The sequence below is a fragment of the Mus caroli genome, unplaced genomic scaffold (genome assembly GCF_978045245.1).
Source record: "Mus caroli unplaced genomic scaffold, Mus_caroli_1 scaffold_16, whole genome shotgun sequence".
Taxonomy (NCBI): domain Eukaryota; kingdom Metazoa; phylum Chordata; class Mammalia; order Rodentia; family Muridae; genus Mus; species Mus caroli.
The window spans coordinates 65,411,423-65,428,538 of NW_028227271.1; the positions used below are offsets into that span (position 1 = coordinate 65,411,423).

General features: G+C 40.0%; 1 protein-coding gene across 1 annotated transcript in view; it reads right to left on the bottom strand.

Moving 5' to 3' along the window:
* Nucleotides 1-231: 231 nt before the first annotated feature.
* Nucleotides 232-17,116, bottom strand: part of Dcaf13 (DDB1 and CUL4 associated factor 13) — a 33,886-nt gene continuing 17,001 nt past the window's right edge. Inside the window, exons 7-11 of the mRNA XM_021183511.2 lie at nucleotides 16,637-16,719; nucleotides 13,232-13,396; nucleotides 3,982-4,117; nucleotides 2,427-2,590; nucleotides 232-409 (exon numbers count right to left, since the gene is read on the bottom strand). Of these exons, the coding sequence (XP_021039170.1) occupies nucleotides 322-409; nucleotides 2,427-2,590; nucleotides 3,982-4,117; nucleotides 13,232-13,396; nucleotides 16,637-16,719 (636 nt within the window). The 3' untranslated portion in view covers nucleotides 232-321. The remainder of the gene's footprint in view (nucleotides 410-2,426; nucleotides 2,591-3,981; nucleotides 4,118-13,231; nucleotides 13,397-16,636; nucleotides 16,720-17,116) is intronic.

Genomic DNA, 17,116 nt, shown 5'->3' on the forward strand with positions numbered 1-17,116 from the left:
AGGGCCAGTGACTCAGCAGGTAGCACTTCTCTCCATGGCAGTAGCATCGAATGCTCTGACAAGACACCTGGAAAATATACCAAGGTTTCAGTTGTTACATAACAAACGAACTGACAGGTGATTTCGCTACTGCACAGCCGGCTCTTAGATCAGTGTAAATAGTAAGAAAAGCAGAGAACACCGAGTCAGGCAGGGCAAAAGAAAGAAAAACACACAACTGCAGTGTTTACTATTAAACCAGAGTCAGGACTTTTATTTACAGAGTTCCCAAATCAAAAGCAGCAAATAATTATATATCAAACTTGGTAGGAAGACAAAACATTATTTCACAACCGCCACTACGTGTTTCTTCCTCTCTGACACAATTGGCACAGATCCAGGCTTGCTATGTTTACGACGATTCATTTCCCTAGAAATAAACAAAATATATAAAATATGAGCAAGTACATAAGAAATTACCTCAGCCAAAAGAAATTAAATCATAAAGCATTTTCTTTCGCTAGAACTAAACTTAAAAAAGAATTTTCCAATGAGAATAAGGTAAAGTTACATTCAACTTCTGTTATTTAATTGCTTCATATTAATGATCAGTGTCTAAGGCCGTACCACCCTGAATGCACCTGATCTTGTCTGACCTTAGAAGCTAAGCAGGTCCAGACTGGCTGATGGGAGATCACCTGGGAATACACCTTAGTGCTGCATGCTTTTGAGCCAGGTGTGGTGATACAGGCCTTTAATCCCAGTACTCAGGAGTCAGAGACAGGATAATCTCTGAGTCAGAGGCCAGTCTGGTCCACACTACCACACTGGAGACTCTCAAGAAAAAACAAAAACCAACCAACTAACCAACCAAACAAAACACCTAAAATCCAGCATCCTTTACTAAGTTTAAAAATACCACAGTTTATTAAGAGACATAAATATGATTAAATCCCAACATGTACCCAAAGAGCATAACAACAGTAACTCATAACAAAACTCAAAAGCTCTAAAAACTTCAACACCGCATTAATCATGGGCTCCAGAGAAGGCATTCTACAGGAGAAAGGGTGGGGGCTGGGGGAAGTTCTGCTTTGGATTCAGAATGTAGCTCTCAGGGGCTGAGGAAGAAGAATCACTTGAGCCCAGGAATTCAAAACTAGCTTAGGAGTCACAGTGAGTCCCTTACCTCAAGAAACAAAAGACATTAGATCTCAAGTAAAATTAAAAATTTTTTAAAGAAATGATTGTTAAATATAAGTTTTAAAAATTCTTTGCAGTCCAGACTGGCTTTGAACTCATGGCCCAGAGTACTGGGATTATAGGTATGTGCTACTATGCCTAGTTTCTTTGAATTCATTTAGAAAATACAGTATGTCATAATAATAGCTATATTACATCTGATTTGCTTTTTTTTCCCCCCCAGAGCTGAGGACCGAACCCAGCTACCACTGAGCTAAATCCCCAACCCCTTGGTTTTGTTTTTTAAGACAGGGTTTCTTTGTGTATCTCTGGCTGTCCTAGAACTCTGCTGACCAGGCTGGTCTCAAACTCAGAGATCTGCTTGTCTCTTCCTGCCAAGTGCTGGAATTAAAGGCATGTGCCACCACTGCCTAGCTACAACTCATTTCTTAGCATTATGTGTCGGTAACTTTAGCACTGGAGAGATGGAGACAGGAGGATCTCCAAAGTTCACCAACCAACTAGTCTAGCAATAGGTGATTTCCAGGATCAGTGAGAGACTGTTTCCTAACAGTAAGGTGATACAGCAGAACACCTGCCCTTGGCCTCTGGCTGCACATGTACTCATATACACGTGCATATTCACTTATACACACACACACACACACACACCAGAAGGAGGGGGTAAGAAGTCATTTTTAAAAGTGGAACACATGTACTCACATACACGTGCATATTCACTTACACACACACACACACACACACACACACACACACACGTCATTTTTTAAAGTGGAACATTTCATGAACTTGTTTCACAGGGGCTATGGCTGCATTGTTTCAAATTTACTATATCTGTTGCCCAAACAAGCACAAGTACATTTTAAAATCATGTACAAGTTTTAAAATCTGAGTCCTCCCCTCATCCATGCTGGCGACTGAGCCCAGGTGAGCTCCAGGTACTTCCTCTACAGTGGTTCCGTCTCTCCAACTGAGAAATTGTTTGGTTTTGTTTGATTATTCATTCATTTCATTTGTACTTTAAACAAATGTTCTCAAAAATAAATAATGAAACTTTCATAATCTTAGGAGATTATGTCTCCCTCTCTTTGGGAAAAGTGAGAAAAGCCCAGAAAAGCCATTCACGCATGTGTATAGGCCACTCCTTTATGAGAAAGTGTCTGCTTGATGATGGCAATGACAGAGATGACAGAGGGAAGACAGCTAAGAGTACTGAGGGAAGAGTCAACTGTCTCAACACATACTTTCGGCGACGAGCTTCCTTCATCACGCGCTGCTCCTGAATCTGGCTGTAGATAGATTTCGGGAGATGCCGGTGGCGAGCAATCCGTTTTACATGTGGATGGTATTGAAATTTTTCCTTTAACTTCTGGTTATAATCATTTGCTGCTTTTTCTCGTGATGTAAGCTAAAAACAAAGTGCATTTTGGTATCTCAAATTTTTTATAGTTTTCTTGAGTGTAAAAATCTAGGAAGTACCTCTTCCCCCTTGTCCCCAAAATTCAACTTTTACTACACACAAACAAAATCACCAGTGAGCTTGTCAGTACCGCTCTGCAAGCGCCTGCTGCTCTGGAGGCAGCACACCAACATGTAAACAGAAGCCAGAAGGTAAGCAGCAGTGTGAGCGGGGCCGGGGCTGTGTGAGCTGCAGGGCCAGGCTCTGCAGCCCTCGGAGGCTGAGCACACGAGGCACGGGGTACAGAAAAGGCATCCAGAGCAGTCAGTCAATTTAGATTTTGGTAAAAATCTAACTACATGAAAATAAAAAAAGGTATGTAACCCCATCAGTAGGTTTTGTTTAACAATGCGAAGAATAAAAGAAACACACTAGAGCATTCTGTTATGAGTGGGGTCTGAGACCCGGCGAACACTAATGACAACTGAACTTAAAGTAGAATTACCTTTGATTATTGTTTACTGCTGCTTGGCTTTCCTGCCAGGGCTCAGCAGAGACCATTTCACACCCAACACCCCTTTCTTAGTACTCACGTAAACAGACTACACGGTCCACACAGGAAAGTGGACATTTAGAAAATATCAACAATGACAAAAAACCACAAGTCAAACATTATCTTAGAGCCCAGATGTAGCTGCAGTTTCATAGAATCTATTTTAAATGTGGGTTTTCAGGTCTTTGCCATCAGATGATCTCTTAGGACTTGCGGCCTTTGACATGTGCAATCACTGCTGCTTTAACAGTAGAGCTGTTCATTCATATCTTACATTTCTACTCTCTACGTCACCTACGTCCAACCAAAGAAAACAAAGAATGATGGAGTCGCAGTAGTGTCCCTGTAAACTGGCCAACCCTTCTGCAAGTGCACTTCTGTACGTGCACAGGCACAGTGGGTGCTTGTGAAGGCTAAGATGGACACCAGATCTTCCTCCATTGCTCCCCACCTTATTTCTGGGGACAGGTGTCCAATTCAACTAGCTGGCCTGGCACTCTAGCTAGTGAGCCCCAGTAACACTCCCGTCTTCTTTATGACAGGGTGCTGGCCTGCTGCCATGTCTGGTTTTTTAAAAAACAAGGAAAGAGAAGAAAGAAGAGAGAAGAGAGAAGGGAAGGAAAGGGAGGGCTGGGGTCTTGCTTCCCAAGCACTCTAACAAACAAGCCAGCTCCCCAGCCTTGAAGGTGTCTTTGATAGGACAAGGCTGATCAAGGCCTTGATTTGTTGCTAACTTTCCATCACAATGGTGTTACCCTGATTAAGTACTTCAAAAAGCTCTTAACAATAATATTCAATAAAATGGCACCCTGGTTTTGTAGCAATGAAAAAAAAAAACAGGCCTTACCACACCCAGTTTTTCAGAGGCATTAGCTTTCCACAGTCGGATGTTCATTTCGTCAGACCCACACATAATGTACTTGCTGTCAGAAGTCCATTTCACACACATCACATGTTGCATTCGCTTCGTATGATACACCTCCCTGTAGAAAAGGAATTAAGTTAATATCCTCAGGAGCTGTAGGAGAGATTTTCTTTAACCACTGCCTACTGATGATCAGAAAACCATTTTTGTGTCTGGAGGAAGTATAAAAGAACAATTCAATTTCAATTCATTGTATTTTCATTGAACTTAATTAATTTGGTTCTAGTCTAAGTGCTTGGGAATTAAAATAAACAAACAGACAGACAGATGGCCTAACAGAATTTACAATAATAGAAATATAAACACACTAAGCAAAACCATTCATACAAAACTCCACAAAAATTGGCTTCTCCTCCTCCCTTCTTCTTCCTCCCTTTTGTGTTTTTTGTTTTGTTTTGAAACAGGATTTCTCTTATCCTACTCTGTAGACCAGGGTAGCCTTGAACTCAAAGACCAGCCTGCCTCTGCCTCCTGAGTGTGCAGGGATTACTGGAGTGTAATACCACTTCTGGCTAGAAATGACTTATTCTTAATATTTACTCATTCACAATTTAATTTGGATCAACAGCCACTCTCTCCTCAATGGTATTTTACTGGAAAATAAAATGAACACAATGGCCTACACAAAGCGCCCTATTGGGCTCAGCCCAGCTCCCACTTTTGCTTGGGCACACTGTTCTGAGCCTAACTGAAGTGTGAGTTTATTTATAGGTGAGAAAATGCAGGGAGGGCTGCAAAAATGTCTGATAGGCTGAGGTAAGAATCAGTTAATAAACGGCGATGTCAAGTCATCCCTATTTGGAAATGCTGTGAAACATGCTAAGTGAATTCACGGAAGAAACTATATTGAGAAGTGTTAAGAAGAGCATTTCAAACAAGTAAAAGGTCATAGAAATTAAGATGAGACTTCTTAATTCCAAACACAGAAAAAAAAAAAAAAGTTCAAATGCAGATGGTATGACAGGTGCACAGTAAGGTAAGCACTACAGGACAGGGTTCCTCTGGTCGGCGCCAGCACTGGGACACCTTGGGTCTGAACTTGGAGGGCAGTCCCACAGTCTCCACCCCACAGGAGCCCTAGCATGCCCAGGATCTTAGGATCACTAGTGAGTGGAATACAACATCTGTTCCAATAGAACTGAGGGTACCTGGGGACAGCTGGAGCACAGGCACAGGAACCCCACCCCATTAGTGGCTCAGGTTCCTTCAGGTCAGCACTGGTCTAGGACAGCCCCATGGTCCCCAGAGGAGGTACCACTTCCAGGCATTCTAACACAACCAGGATCTTAGGATCCCAGGATCGCAGGGGCTTGGTCACACCAGGATCTCGGAGTCTCAGAGGAAGCCTGACTGCCAAGAACTCTGACACACCCAGAATCTCAGGATCACAGGATCCCAGAATCACAGGATCACAGAGAATGCTGGACTCTGAGGAGTTCTGAATCAACAGGGATTACAGGAAGGACAGACTCCAATCAGATATATTGAGGGCAGGGAGAACTTAAGATAATCAGATGGCGGGAGGCAAGCATAAGAACAGAGACAACAGATGAACCAAGGTTACTTGGCATCATCAGAACCAAACTATCCCACCTGAATACACCATCACACCAGAAAAGCAAGATATGGATCTAAAGTCACTTCTCATGATGATGATGATGATGGAGGACTATAAGGAGGACATAAATAACTCCTTTAAAGAAATACAGGAGAACACATCAAAACAGGTGAAAGAATTGAACAAAACTATCCAGGATCTAAAAATGGAAGTAGAAACAATAAAGAAATCACAAAGAGAGACGACTCTGGAAATAGAAAACCTAGAAAAGAAGTCAGGAGCCATTGATGCAAGCATAACAAAAAGAATACAAGAGATAGAAGAGAGAATCTCGGGTGCAGAAGATTCCATAGAAAACAGTGACACAACAGTCAAAGAAAATGTGAAATGCAAAAAGCTCCTAACCCAAAACATCCAGGAAATCCAGGACACAATGGGAAGATCAAACCTAAGGATAACAGGTATAGACCAGAAGGAAGATTTCCAACTTAAAGGGCCAGTAAATATCTTCAAAAAAGTTATAGACGAAAATTTCCCCAACCTAAAGAAAGAGAAGCCCATGAACATACAAGAAGCCTACAGAACTCCAACCAGGTTGGACCAGAAAAGAAATTCCTCCCATCATATAATAATCAAAACACCAAATGCACTAAACAAAGAAAGGATCTTAAAAGCAGTAAGGGAAAAAGATCAAGTAACATATAAAGGCAGACCTATCAGAATTACACCAGACTTTTCCCCAGAGACTATGAAAGCCAGAAGATCCTGGGCAGATGTCATACAGACCCTAAGAAGCACAAATACCAGCCCAGGCTACTATACCCAGCAAAACTCTCAATTACCATAGACAGAGAAACCAAGGCATTCCATGACAAAACCAAATTTACACAATTATCTTTCCACAAATCCAACCCTTCAAAAGATAATGAAGGGAAAACTCCAACACAAGGAGGGAAGTTAAGCTCTAAAAAGCAAGAAAGTAATCTTTCAATAAACCTAAAAGAAGAGAGCTGCAAGAACAGAATCCCAACTCTAACAACAAAAATAACAGGAAGCAACAACGACAACGACTTTTCCTTAATATCTCTTAATATCAATGGACTCAATTCCCCAATAAAAAGACAGAAACTAACAGACTGGTTACATAAACAGGACCCAACATTTTGCTGCATACAAGAAACCCACCTCAGTGACAAAGAACGACACTACCTCAGAGTAAAAGGCTGGAAAACAATTTTCCAAGCAAATAGTCCCAAGAAACAAGCTGGAGTAGCCATTCTAATATTGAATAAAATCGACTTTCAACCTAAAGTTATCAAAAAAGATAAGGAAGGACATTTCATACTCATCAAAGGTAAAATTTACCAAGATAAACTCTCAATTCTGAACATCTATGCTCCAAATGCAAGGACATCCACATTCATTAAAGAAACTTTAGTAAAGCTAAAAACACATATTGCACCACACACAATAATAGTGGGAGACTTCAACACCCCACTCTCATCAATAGACAGATCCTGGAAACAGAAACTAAACAGACACAGTGAAACTAACAGAAGTTATGAAACAAATGGATTTAACTGATATGTATAGAACATTTTATCCTAAAACAAGAGGATATACTTTTTCTTAGCACCTCATGGTACCTTCTCCAAAATTGACCATATAATCGGTCACAAAACAGGCCTCAACAGATACAAAAATATTGAAATTATCCCATGCATCCTATCTGATCATCATGGACTAAGGCTGATCTTCAATAATAACACAAATAATAGAAAGCACACATACACGTGGAAGCTGAACAACACTCTACTCAATGATACCTTCTTGGTCAAGGAAGAAATAAAGAAAGAAATTAAAGACTTTTTAGAGTTTAATGAAAATGAAGCCACAACATATCCAAACTTATGGGACACAATGAAAGCAGTCCTAAGAGGAAAACTCATAGCTCTGAGTGCCTCCAAAAAGAAACTGAAGAGAGCATACACTAGCAGCTTGGCAGCACACCTAAAAGCTCTAGAACAAAAAGAAGCAAAGTCACCCAAGAGGAGTAGACGGCAGGAAATAATCAAACTCAGGGGCGAAATCAACCAAGTGGAAACAAGAAGAACTATTCAAAGAATCAACCTAACCAGGAGCTGGTTCTTTGAGAAAATCCAAGACGAGATAGACAAACCCTTAGCCAGACTAATTAGAGGACATAGGGACAGTATCCTAATTAACAAAATCAGAAATGAAAAGGGAGACTTAACAACAGAATCTAAGGAAATCCAAAAAATCATCAGATCCTACTAAAAAAGCCTATACTAAAAACAACTGGAAAACCTGGATGGAATGGACAATTTTCTAGACAGATACTAAAAACCAATTAAATGAGGATCAGATTAATGATCTAAACAGCCCCATATGCCCTAAAGAAATAGAAGCAGTCATTAATAGTCTCCCAACCAAAAAAAGGCCAGACCTGATGGGTTTAGTGCAGAGTTCTATCAGACCTTCAAAGAAGATCTAATTCTAATACTCCTCAAACTATTCCACAAGATAGAAACAGAAGGTACTCTACCCAATTCATTCTATGAAGCCACAATTACTCTGATGCCTAAACCACAGAAAGACCCAACAAAGATCAAGAACTTCAGACCAATTTCCCTTATGAATATCAATGCAAAAATACTCAATAAAATCCTCTAAAACCAGATCCAAGAACACATCAAGACAATCATCCATCCTGACCAAGTAGGTTTCATTCCAGGGATGGAGGGAAGGTTTAATATACGGAAATCCATCAACGTAATCCATTATATAAACAAACTCAAAGACAAAAAAAAAAAAAATCATCTCATTAGATGCTGAGAAAGCATTTGACAAAATCCAAAACTCCTTCATGATAAAAGTCTTGGAAGGATCAGGAATTCTAGGCCCATACCTAAACATAATAAAAGAAATACACAGCAAACCAGTAGCCAACATCAAATTAAATGGAGAGAAACTTGAAGCAATCCTACTAAAATCAGGGACTAGACAAAGCTGCCCAATCTCTCCCTACATATTTAATATAGTACTTAAAGTCCTAGCCAGAGCAATTAGACAACAAAAGGAGATCAAAGGAATACAAATTGGAAAGGAAGAAGTCAAAATATCACTATTTGCAGATGATATGATAGTATATATGTAACCCCAAAAATTCCACCAGAGAACTCCTAAACCTGATAAACAACTTCATTGAAGGAGCTGGATACAAAATTAACTCAAAAAAATCAGTAGCCTTTCTCTACACAAAGAATAAACAGGCTGAGAAAGAGATTAGGGAAACAACATCCTTCAAAGTAGTCACAAATAATATAAAATACCTTAGTGTGACTCTAACTAAGGAAGTGAAGGATCTATATGATAAGAACTTCAAGTCTCTGAAGAAAGAAATCGAAGATCTCAGAAGATGGAAAGCTCTCCCATGCTCATGGCCTGGCAGGATTAATATAGTAAAAATGGCTATCTTACCAAAAGCAATATACAGGCTCAATGCAATTGCCATCAAAATTCCAACTCAATTCTTCACAGAGTTAGGGCAATTTGCAAACTCATCTGGAATAACAAAAAAACTAGGATAGCAAAAACTATTCTCAACAATAAAAGAACCTCTGGTGGAATCACCATGCCTGACCTCAAGCTGTACTACAGAGCAATTGTGATAAAAACTGCATGGTACTGGTACAGCGACAGACAGGTAGATCAATGGAATAGAACTGAAGACCCAGAAATGAACTCACATACCTATGGTCACTTGATCTTTGACAAAGGAGCTAAAACCATCCAGTGGAAAGAAGACAGCATTTTCAACAAATGGTGCTGGCTCAACTGGCTGCTAGCATGTAGAAGAATGCAAATTGATCCATTCTTATTTCCTTGTACAACGCTCAAGTCTAAGTAGAACAAGGAACTCCACATAAAACCAGAGACACTGAAACTTATAGAGGAGAAAGTGGGGAAAAGCCTTGAAGATATGGGTACAGGGGAAAAATTCCTGAACAGAACAGCAATGGCTTGTGCTGTAAGATCAAGAATCGACAAATGGGATGTCATAAAACTGCAAAGCTTCTGTAAGGCAAAAGACATTGTCAATAAGACAAAACAGCAACCAACAGATTAGGAGAGTATCTTTACCAATCCTAAATACAATAGGGGCTAATATTCAATATATATAAAGAACTCAAGAAGTTGGGACTCCAGAAAACCAAATAACCCTATTTAAAAAATGGGGTACAGAGCTAAACAAAGAATTTTCAACTGAGGAATATCAAATGGCTGAGAAGCACCTGAAAAAATGTTCAACATCCTTAACCATCAGGAAAGGCAAATCAAAACAACCCTGAGATTCCACCTCACACCAGTCAGAATGGCTAAGATCAAAAATTCAGGTGACAGCAGATGGTGGCAAGGATGTGGAGAAAGAGGAGCACTCCTCCATTGCTGATGGGACTGCAAGCTTGTACAACCACTCTGGAAATCAGTCTGGCGGTGCCTAGGAAAATTGGACATAGTTTTTCCAGATGATCCAGCAATACCACTCCTGAACATACACCCAGAAGATGCTCCAACTGGTAATAAGAACACATGCTCCACTGTGTTAATAGCAGCCTTATTTATAATAGCCAGAATCTGGAAAGAACCCAGATTTCACTCAACGGAGGAATGGATATAGAAAATGTGGTACATTTACACAATGGAGTACTACTCAGCTATTAAAAACAATGAATTTATGATATTCTTAGACAAATGGGGCCACATAAGAGCCACCTAAGAGCCAACATCAGACGTTTCACAGGAGAAATGAGCAGTGGTAACTGAAACCATTAGAACATTCTCATTAGTGTGCATCTGACTCATCACATCTGTGATGACAACTGTCTGCTGGTAATGACGAAAGACACAGAGTCAAAGGAGAATGGAGACAGATACAACTATCCCAAGTTAGAACATGGAACACTTAGGCTAAGCAGACTGCCTAGGACTGAAAAGGGAGTTCTTGGCTCTCAGCCTGGAAGACAGAGACAAGTGACAGCACAAAGGGCCGTCAGGGAGGTGTCCATTCTCTAGGTGGGCAGAGGCTAGGTCGACATTTGCCGAACTCCTTAAATTCTATACCCTGCTTGTTCTCCTAGTCCTGACCCAGTCTCACCAAAAGGAGAGTGAGTCATGAAAGGAACAAGAAAACAAACACTATTCTTCCAGATGGTCCAAAAACCTTTGCTACACGAGTGAGGCTAGTTTATTATTAGGGACAATGAACTAATTCTCACTTTTGCACTATAATGGTCTAATATCTTCATCCTGTAGTAACTGCACCACCAAAGTGATCGTTCTGAAGAGTTTTAAAAGGAGGTGAACGATTCTAGAAAAATTATTCCAATCTCTGGCAAGTTAGTAGGTGCAGCACCGGCATTCCCAGTGCTGACACCAGCACCCTTACCACCTTGCACCTCCCCACACAGGCTCTAGCTTCTTCCTTTCCATATGCACTTTCTCCTTCTCTTTTCCACCACCTACAATGACTCTCCAGTTTCTTTCACCTAATTACAGTTTTGTCAAGCAAGCCTAGGCCACTTAAGCAAGAAAGGGTACACACGAGCGCGCACTCATATGTATATAAGTATATATATTCAGTTATATTTATTTTTATATTTTGATATGCATTATAAGTAGTCATATATCTTTGAGTCATATTATCAATCTTTCAAAAGTTTTTTTTATTTTACTGTAGTTTTAGAGGGTTGCCCAGGTCAGCCCATGTGCTGGTTAGTTTATGTTAACTAGATACAAGCTAGACTCATCTGGGAAGAGGGACCCTCAATTGATAAAATGCCTCCATCAGACTAAGCTACAGGCAGGTCTGTTGGGGCATTTTCTTGTGTAATGACTGATGTCTGAGGGCCCATCCCATTGTGGGTGGTGCCATCCCTGGACAGGTGGTCCTGAGTGATTAAATAAAAAAGTTGGATGAGCAAGCCACTGGGAAGTAAGCCAGTACACAGCATTCTTCCATGGCCTCTGCTTTTGTTCCTACCTCCAGGTTCTCGCCTTGAGTTCCTGTCCTGACTCCCCTTCATAATAGACCAACTAGGAAGTCTAAGCCAAAGAAACCCTTTCCTTCCCAAGTTGCCTTTGGTCATGGTGTTTCATCACAGCAAAAGAGCAAGCCCAAACAATCGTCCTGCTTCTATCTCCTGAGTACCAAGAGTAAATGCTACTAAGCTTAGCAATCAGAATTTTGATGGGAACAGTTGTTTCACTTTCCTTTGGCTTATGTGTACGTTTAGGAACATGTCTAAGCATTACTAAAGAACAGGGAGAAAGTGTAGGCAAGTGCTTTGTAAGCCACAGCACATGAGTCAGCCTTTAAGGAGGAGTAAATGGTCTAAGGGAAGAACTCATTGGTAGAGCATTCCTAAGAGGGCTCACATTCAATCACAAAGTCAGTCAGTAAAGCAAAACATAACGTACAAAAGTTCCCTGAAGTCTCTTAGAATGGCAAAGTTTTCTATAAATTACCTCAATACAAAATCTGTTATGGTATAACACATGGATGCATACATGCTATATTGAGTTATAATAAGCAGTAGAGTTAAACTGTAGAAAACAAAGTAAATCTTAAAGACAGGAACGATACTAAATATGCTCACAGACTGAGATATGCAAATGGGATGGCTCAGCACTAAATCTCCCAGCCCTCCATTCAGAGTACACAGTGGAGTCACTTACAGCAATGGCATCTTGTCCCCACTTTATTTATGTCTGTCGAGACTACTTCTCAGCCTTCCATCTCCCTCCACAGCACAGCCACATCTGCTTTTCAATGCTTTGGGGCCTGCCCATGACCCTAACCATGGTCCAGGTTATGTGAAAGCTTAAACAAAATACTCAAATAAAAAATAATTGTCATGCAGTTTTCAGAACATACTGCTGAGCTTTGCAAGAGAGCAGGTGTTACTAAGTAGTATAGTCCCCACACGAGAGCTGATGAAATTGGGATTTTGTCTTTAAAAATGCTGTACCTGAGCTTGGTCACCAGGAGACTTTTCAGAGGCACAAGTCTACTGCTGGTCTGGCCATTAATAAAATGACTCAAAACTTGTAATTGGCTTAATCAGCATGGTTGTGAATAACTATATCATATGGATCAGTACCTATTACTGACTAAACTAGAAAGGGGGAAAACATGAGTTTAGCAATTTAAGCTGCTTTTTCTTCTAATCTTTTGCTGATTAAATGAGTTGGATTTGAATGTATAAAAAACAATATTTGGGAATATTATTTATTGCTTTAAAAACTACGTTCAGAAAAAAATTATCCAAGCTCTTTACCATCAAACTAAATTTTTATTAATTTTATTCATTATATAGGAATAATCTCCTAGACAATAAAACAAACCACGTGATTTGCCCTAACTTGATACAGCAGAAGTCTACACTCCATGTCACAATACATGGGTATAAGCCCTACCATATACACAGAACCAACCACCTTCTAAGAAAAGACACATGATCGTCAAGACTAAGTATCACCCAGAATTAAGTGGCTGTCCAGCAGGCACGTGGCTGGCTGGTGAGCACTTACCTGCTTCGGCTCTTGTCCACAGGGAAGATTCTAACAGACTTGTCAAAGCTGGCAGACACAAATTCCTTCCCAGTGGGAGAGTAGTCCACATCAAGTACTGCAGACACGTGATCCATGTGCACCATAACAGGAGTGTCCAGTGCACGCATATCAAACGTATACAAGCTGTGAAACAGTGTTAAATATTAGACTTCAACTTCTAGAAAGAAGCCAAATGTAGTATTAAAAGATATTAGTAAAAATAAGAGCATTCACTAAATAATGAACCTCTTAATAAGCACTCTGATCCTGAATACAGGTAAGGTAGGTAAGATACAGAGAATTCTTAAATACAGGTAAGGTAGGTAAGATACAGAGAATTCTTAAATACAGGTAAGGTAGGTAAGATACAGAGAATTCTTAAATACAGGTAAGGTAGGTAAGATACAGAGAATTCTTATTACTTTGTAAGATTACACAAAACCAAAAGAAAAAAAAAAAAAAAAGAAAAAAAAAAAAAAGAAAAACAACAATAATAATAAGCAAACAAACAGACAAACAAAAAACCAGTGAGATGGCTCAGTGGGTAAGACTTTGTGTGTATCCGGTGGACCTGAGTACAATCCTCAGAACTCACATAGTAGGAGAGAACCAACAACACACAAGCATGATAGGTTGTGCATGTGCACACACATGCAAGCATGCATGCACACATACAAACACCCCTCCACTAAACAAACAAATGTGGAAGAGGCCAGAGGGCTGGTTTGCTCTGTGAGGACAGAAGTTGGCTGTCTGCATTCTAGAAGAGAGCCCTCAGGAGATCCTGATTATGTTGGCAATTCCCAAACCAGGGAAAAACAATTCTCTTTTGTTTTGGTTGGTCTTTTGTGCTGTGTATTCAGATGCTGAGTTCTATACCCCAAGACCAGGTTGCAGTCTGGACATGGACATTGTATTGACCACTGTGCTATAAAGAATGCTCTCCAGTAATCTCTGATGGGATCATGAACGGCTGGAGCCTGTGACTAGGCAGGAGAGGAAGGTGGGACTTGAGGTGGGTCAAGTAGGGGGTCTCAGGTAGGGACCATGAGGAGAAGAAGAGAGGAGAAGTAGAGAAGACGGTTGCCATGAGGTAAGATGAACCATGATCATGTGGCTCTGAGGACACACATGGAACAGTAACCAGATGAGACTCAAAATTTAAGTGACACAGGGCTTATAGCTGGGATGTAGGTTAGAATAGCTCAGAAGCCACTCAGCACAGCAGCTTGTAAATAAAAAACCAGGTTTCTTTAACTTTTATTTGGGAGCTAAACAGGACAGAGTGAGGCAGAAACTCCCCTTAAGATTACAATACTCTTAGCAAATTGTTTTTTTCCTAAACAAACTGTTTTGTCATTCTGTGGAGAAAAAAAAAAAAATACAAATCTGTTCAAATTCCAAGCAAATAATTTCATGTGGACAGAAATGCCTAATGTTCTGAGTTATGGGACTTCTTCAAGCAATTCTCTATTCTAAACCTTTCTTACAATCAATCCATAGCACTGAGCTCGTCTAAACGATTTGCCTACTTTCTATCAGAATAATCAGCTGTTGCAGATCTGAATTTTAGTTTTAATTCAAAATTATAATATTAAAAGAAAAATGAAGATACAAAACAGACAGCACAGAGGGATCCCTGTCGTCTGGAGAAACCTTCATGTGGCCCTTCAGCCCTGTACCCAGTTTTTCCTCAACTCCTCTTCCTGCTTGCCCCAGCTTTCCCAGTGTGTGATTACAGACAGATGCCATGACAGCCAACAGGAATATTTCAAAATTAAGGACAATTAGGGAAAACTAGCAGCTATTTCTTTTAAGAGGTATGTTTTAGGAACTGTATTTAAATCTTTCCAAGGGGAAGAAAAGAGAAATTCCAAAGTGGCTCTGAAAAGAGATTATCTCGGGAAACAACTAGCTCACAGTGTACTTTGGAAATCTTAGCGGAGAGGTCACCATGTGCAGTGTTCTCTTGTCTTTTACTGCCTTCAATGGTAACAGGACCATTTTATTTCAAAGCATCCATTACAGTAAGCAAAGGCTTCAGCGCGGTTGGGCATTGCTAATTAAGGAATCACCTCGGCTCCGTCTCAGTCTGGGAAATCCTGAGGGAGAGCTTCAGTTCATGGATGTAGTCCATGTATGAGCTGTCACTACCAGTTACACTTTCCTATCTATACACTGGACACTTATTCTTTACTTATGTGCATGTGTGTGCTTCCTTATCTCTATATGCACTACACAAGTGCAGGCGCCGTCAGAAGCCAGAAGAGGGCATCACATTCCTGAAACACAAGTTACAGGTGGTTGATTGTGAGGTGCCTAATGTGGAGGCTGAGACCAGAATTCCTCTGCAAGAGTATCAAGTCCTCTAAACTGCTGAGCCATCTCTCCAGCCCCTGGTGGTCAAATTTTAAATAGAGAAAATCTAAAGGTCAAATGTACTAACAAGCTTGTACCTTCTCAAAAGGTATATTAAGAATGTACTTAAAATAATAAAACACATTAAAAACATAAAAGGCTGATACATAATTTTCACTAGATTAACCTTTCTGGTTGTTAAATTGTATCTGATTGCAATAGTAAAGAGATAACATGAGACAGCAATGTTCAACGTCAACAAGAGCAAAGCAATACATAAGGAATCATAAAATCTCAGAGTTCACAACAAGTCTGCTAAGCCAACTTTACAGGCACAGAAAGTATATGCAAATGTGAAGCTAAAATCTACTACCACTCTGTCCGTTTTCCTGACAGCAGACAGTCTGACTACATGGTCATCACTCGAGGAGTCACAAGTACTTGTGAAGAAGATATTGTTTCTAAGAAAGCATGAATGGGCCAAGCACTACTTGCTCATATTTGTTTGTTTGTTCTCAAACAATGTCTTCCTGTAGAACCCCAGCTGGCCATGAACATGCCACATAATCCTGGGTAGCCTCAAACTCAATCCTCCTGCCTCAACCTCAAGAGCACTAGGGAAACAGATATGCACCTCCATACCTGCTGGTCTTGTCGCTATTTAAATGGCCTACATGAGAGAGCATTCAGTTTCTTCTGTTTGGGCAAGTGAGCCATGATTTCTTTTCTCTAACCATCCAACCTAAGCATTACAGAATATAAGCAGCCATAACCAGCGAGTAAGCAAAAGTGCGCCATAGCAGGAACTGTGCAAAGGGCTCATCACAGGTGGCAGTTTACTAGTCTTTGTCTAAGTTATGCTAAAATCTGAGAAAATACTTTCTAAAAATTTCTTCTCCAATTTGGGAAATTATTTTTAGCAAAATATATGAAAGCTTATTTACCAAGTGAAATACATTATATTAACAAGGCAATGTGAAGGAGCCATTTTTGTTAGGAATAAGTTTCTACAAGGAGAGACCTTACTTATAGTCTTCATTTGCTGCAGTAAAATTGAAAGCTTCCATAGGGTTCCAACAGATTGTATTTGTTCTCATTTCCAGGATAACCTAAGAAAGGAAGGTAACATTATCCCATTACTACAAAACTAATAGACACAAACTGAATAAACTTTCTACTTTTTTCTGATTTTAGCCAATACTTTCATATGCACAGTGCGCAATGCAGAGCAGTGGATAAAGAAGTCAGTGACTGTTTCCTGAGAACAGATACTTTAGTATGAACAAAACAATATTTAACGCCTAGCCCCTAAACCTCAAATGGCTAACAGTTTAGTTGGAAACTGAAGCATATATTTAAAAAAAATTAAAGCTATAAATAATAAAGCAACAAATGGAAACATAAATAGTTAGGTACAAAATCAATGGTGAGCTTAGGGTTAAAGTTCAGAAGGAAGGTCTCAAAGGCAGGGTCGGAAAAGACCTTTGATGACTGGTGACTTGTAGT